Source organism: Dipodomys ordii, unplaced genomic scaffold (genome assembly GCF_000151885.1).
Source record: "Dipodomys ordii isolate 6190 unplaced genomic scaffold, Dord_2.0 Scaffold14, whole genome shotgun sequence".
Taxonomy (NCBI): Eukaryota; Metazoa; Chordata; class Mammalia; order Rodentia; family Heteromyidae; genus Dipodomys; species Dipodomys ordii.
In genome coordinates, this window is record NW_012267230.1 from 2,348,834 (window position 1) to 2,353,442 (window position 4,609).

Sequence of the window (4,609 nt, forward strand, 5' to 3'; positions counted from 1 at the left end):
CCCAGGCCCATAGTTCAGGCCCCACAACCGGACCCCCCCAAAAAATATGGGAGAATGACACTTGTCCCCATGGGAAAAAACATGAAACACTTGATACACTTCCATGTTTAGCACCCCAAAGATGGGTAGCTTTATTTCATTAGTGCAGTTATTATCATTATTAGACAATTGATACACACTTGACAAAGCCACTCTGGACTGTTACAGATATGAAGGAGAAAGTGTGATGCATTGTAAAGGACATTTTTTTTAAAAAATTAACTAATTAGAATCAATTAATGTGCTAGCTCTCGGGCTTGAACTCAGACTCTGGCTTAGATTTTTTTGTTGTTGTTGGTCGTGGGGCTTGAACTCTGGGCCTGGGCGCTTTACCTGTGCTCTTCAGCTCGAGGTGAGCGCTCTACCGCTTGAGCCATAGTACCACTTACGGTTTTCTAGGGTTTATTGGAGATAAGAGTCTCACAGAGTTTCCTGTCCCGGCTGGCTTTGAACGGTGATCCTCAGATCTCAGCCTGCTGAGTAGCTAGGATTACAGGTGTGAGCCATCGGTGCTGGGCTAGATCTTTTTTTTTTTTTTTTTACTCAAGATTGGTGCTCTGTCACTTGAGCCACCACTCCACTTCTGAATTTTTGCTGAATCACTGGAGATAACGAGTCTCATGGGCTTTCCTGCCCAGGCTGCCTTCAAACCATGATCCTCAGCTTCTGAGTAGCTAGGATTACAGGCGTGAGCCACGCAGGCCCAGGGCTGTCTGCAACTTTTAATACCCAACCAACTTTCGCAGCCATACCAACACATCAACATCACCCGAGCCACATTCCACAAAATCATATTTGGTGATGCTTTGTGTGATGGATCTGGTCATTCCTATTCCATTTTCTTTTCTTCCCTTTTTCTCTTTTAAAAGCTGGCCCACCAAGTTGACTTGATGGCCAGTTAAAGGGAGATCCAAATTGAGTTTGCAAAGGAAGGATCTGGCTTGCACCATCCATGATGCTGCCTGGGAATCTCATCATCATTCCATGTGTAATTTGCAGCACTGTGAGGTCTTACTTGGGCACGCAGGCCTCTCTCTTGGAGATGATTGGCTACATCATCAAGAAGCGACAAAGCTGAGCTCTAGAAGGAGATTAGTCCAAGCCCACCCAGCTGGAAACTGTGGGGTCAGGGGTCATCTTCCAGCCTTCAGAATCATGACTGGGGCTTTGGATCCCACCCCCAAAGCAAACTCTGGGATCACTAATTCATTCATTCAGTTAATGACATATATAGCTTGCTCTGGCCAGGAACAGTGGCAAGTTCTGTGTCCATAGTGGCAAACAAATTTTATCTGGTCCCTGGCTTTGTGGGATTTTCAGCCATATCTGGTGCTAGACCATCTCTTGCAGAGTTAAACACTAGCCTTTGCCTTAGCCTGTGATGTCTTATAAAACCTGAGTCCCTAGCAGGGTTCCGATCTCCTCTTCCTACCTGTTCTCCTTCTGTCTTTCCAGTCTCACTGGTTCCTAAAGCAGATCAGCTGTTTCCTAACCTCAGGACCTTTGCACTGACTGTTTCCTCCACTTCACAGGCTTTTGCTCTCGGTATTCACATAACTGCCTTCATCACCTCCTTTAGTTCCTTGCTGGGCAAGGTTTATCCTGAATGTTTTTTTAAAAAATATATATTGGATGTGTTTTCTCCCATCTCATCTAACCCTTAACTTCTTTGTTTCTTCCCATGCACTTATTACTTTAAATACCCTATATACTCCATTTGTTTTGCCTAGTTTTATCTTTATATCACTCTTGCTAAAATGAAAGGTAAAGACAGGATTTTCTAAGTTGACTTTGTTCATTACTTTATCCCTAGCACCTTCTCACCTGGTACCCAGCAGGGCTCTGTGAATATTTTTTTAAAATTTAATTAATGAGTGCATAAATAGATGGAATAAACTGACATTCCATTAAACATATCATTACAAATTATAATGTGAGCAGAGGAAACGAGCCCACAGAGACTCATGAAAGAATATAGCACGCAGACCTAATTTAGATCAGGTGGGTTAGAGGAAGTGGGTTTATTTTTTTTTTAAAGCTGAGAACATGAGGAGGACTTTAGAAACTGCAAATAGTTCCTGCAGACCCTGCCGCCATGAGCCAAGGGAGAACAAGTATGAAGAGGTGAGGGAGCTCACACTGGGAGACTCCAGTCTCCAAGGAGAGGTGAATTATGTGGTCAGCTTGCTGTCACTGTTACAAAACACCTGAGGAAAACAACTTAAAAGAATAGGAAGGTTTCTTTGGGGCTCATGGCTGTAGAGATTTCAGTTCATGGCCACTTGGCCCCATGTCTTTGGGCCTGAGGTGAGGCAGACCCTCACACCAGGGACCATGGCATAGAACTCATAGCTCTCTGCTATTTATGTCATCTTTTGTGGGTTTTGGTTTATTTGTTTGTTTTGTGACAATACTGAAGCTTGAATTCCACCAGAGCCTTGTCCTAAGCTTTTTTTTCTCCCACTGCTCAAGGCTACTGTTTTACCATTTGAGCCACAGCTCCACTTAATGGCTTTTGGGTGGTTAATTGGAGATAATTGTCTCATGGATTTTCCTGCCCAGGCTAGATTCGAACTGTGATCCTCACATCCCAGCCTCTGGAGTAGCTGAGATTACAGGCACAAACCAGTGGTGCTCAGGGTCTTTAAAACACACACATACACACACACACACACACACACACACACACACACACACACACACACACTGGAACAATGTATATGATTATCTCAGTTTCTGTGGGTCAGATATTTGGGGGACTGGTTGATACTCCTTGAAGATTTAGGTTACCAGCAGTCAAGTTTTGAAGGTTGACTAGATGGAGGATTGGTTTCCAGGGTGATTTACTTGAGTGGCTAGGGATGGCCATTGGCAGAAATTTCAGCTCTTTGCCACATGGGCCTCTCCACAGTGCTGCTTGAGCTTCCTTACAGCATGGTGGCTGGCTTCCCTCGGAGTGTGTGATCCTAGAAGGAGCAGGGTAGAAGATGGGAGATCTTTTATGACCTTGTCCCCTAGATCTATGTATCATACACAGCCGATTCTATTCACGATAGTAAGGTCCTCCACAAAGGCACAAATATCAGAAGGGCCAACACTGAGATTATACCTCTATAGCTCCAGATGACCTGTAATATCATTAATTTTCCAATGATTCCCAACCCTGGTCTTAAATAATACCGATGAAAAATAATGAGCTCCTTTACATTTCTGCATACAAATGAATTTCAGCTTGTAGTTATTCATTAAAAACGTGATATGTGATCCTCCCATACTCTGTCACATTGTCCAGGTGGTGTGGCAGTTTATGTAACACTGGGCCTGACACATTAGACAGGTGTCAGAACCTGGATGAATTTCATTATTGATCCCAGCTATTCTGTTTCGAACCCAGGACTCTACAGGCTACTGATTTTGCTGTTTGCTCTCTTTCTCTCCCTTTCTTCAGGACCGCCTGTATTTTGTGATGGAGTACGTGAACGGGGGCGACCTCATGTACCACATCCAACAAGTCGGCCGGTTCAAGGAACCCCATGCTGTGTAAGGGAGAATTCACACTCTGCTTTTTGGAGGGCTACATGGGTGGCTTGTTATTTTCTTTGAGTGTTCTTTTTTCTTTAAAAAAATTTTTAGCCAAAGAAGGAAGGACTTTTAAATATATCTGAGGCTTCTTCTTTGTGAGAAATGTTTGTCCAGGAGGGAAAAAAAAGTATTCTTCTGGATATGAAATGCTTCTTGCTTTTCCTGGACACCAGCTGAGAACATGAAGACTCAGCTCCACTTCTGCTTGTTTCTTGTCTCTAATTCTGTGTATGTGTGTGTAAGGGGGGGAGAGGGAAAGAGAGAGGGAAGAAGAGAGAGAGAGAGAGAGAGAGAGAGAGACTTGCTAGGCAGTTATTCTATTACTGAGTCACTCTTCTAACCCTATTTCACTCTAATTCTTGTCCCTGGTTCCTGACGAAGGTCTGTAGCTTCCTCAGGGAATGTTATTGAGGGTTTTATTTGTTCATTTGCTAGTATTTGTTGAGGACTTACCATGTGCCAGGCCCTAAGCTCAACAAACATGGTCACATTGGATCCTGAGAACAACGCCAGCAGTAGATATTGCTGCCTCTCTTTACAAACAAGGAAACTGAGCCCCAGAGGGCTTGGGAAACTTGCTTAGAGCTAGTCTAAAACTGACAGAGAATTCTGACCCACATGTGTTGCTTATGTTCTGTTTCCTGCCCCTGCTCCTTCTCCTTCTCCTACTTCTGCTTCTCCTTCTGCTGCTCCTTCTCCTTCTCCTATGCCTTCACTTGGGGGAGATGACGGATGTGGAACTTGTCTGTGGGTTCCTGCTATGGGAAACTGAGTCCAGGACTTTTGGAAATGTGTTTCTCTTGCTAAGTTTGTTTTGTCCCTACCAGTCATCTCATTCTCATCCTCCTTCCCCTCCCCCTCCTCCTTCTCCTCCACATCCTCAGCCTCTCTCTCCTTCTCCTTCTCCTTCTTCTTTCTTCTTCTTCTTCTTCTTCTTCTTCTTCTTCTTCTTCTTCTTCTTCTTCTTCTTCTTCTTCTTCTTCTTCTT

At 44.0% G+C, this 4,609-nt stretch overlaps 1 protein-coding gene across 1 annotated transcript in view; it reads left to right on the plus strand.

Annotated features, from left to right (window-relative positions):
* Prkcb (protein kinase C, beta) overlaps positions 1–4,609 on the plus strand; it is a 297,806-nt gene that overhangs the window by 256,966 nt on the left and 36,231 nt on the right. Inside the window, exon 12 of the mRNA XM_013011169.1 lies at positions 3,488–3,579. Within this exon, the coding sequence (XP_012866623.1) occupies positions 3,488–3,579 (92 nt within the window). The remainder of the gene's footprint in view (positions 1–3,487; positions 3,580–4,609) is intronic.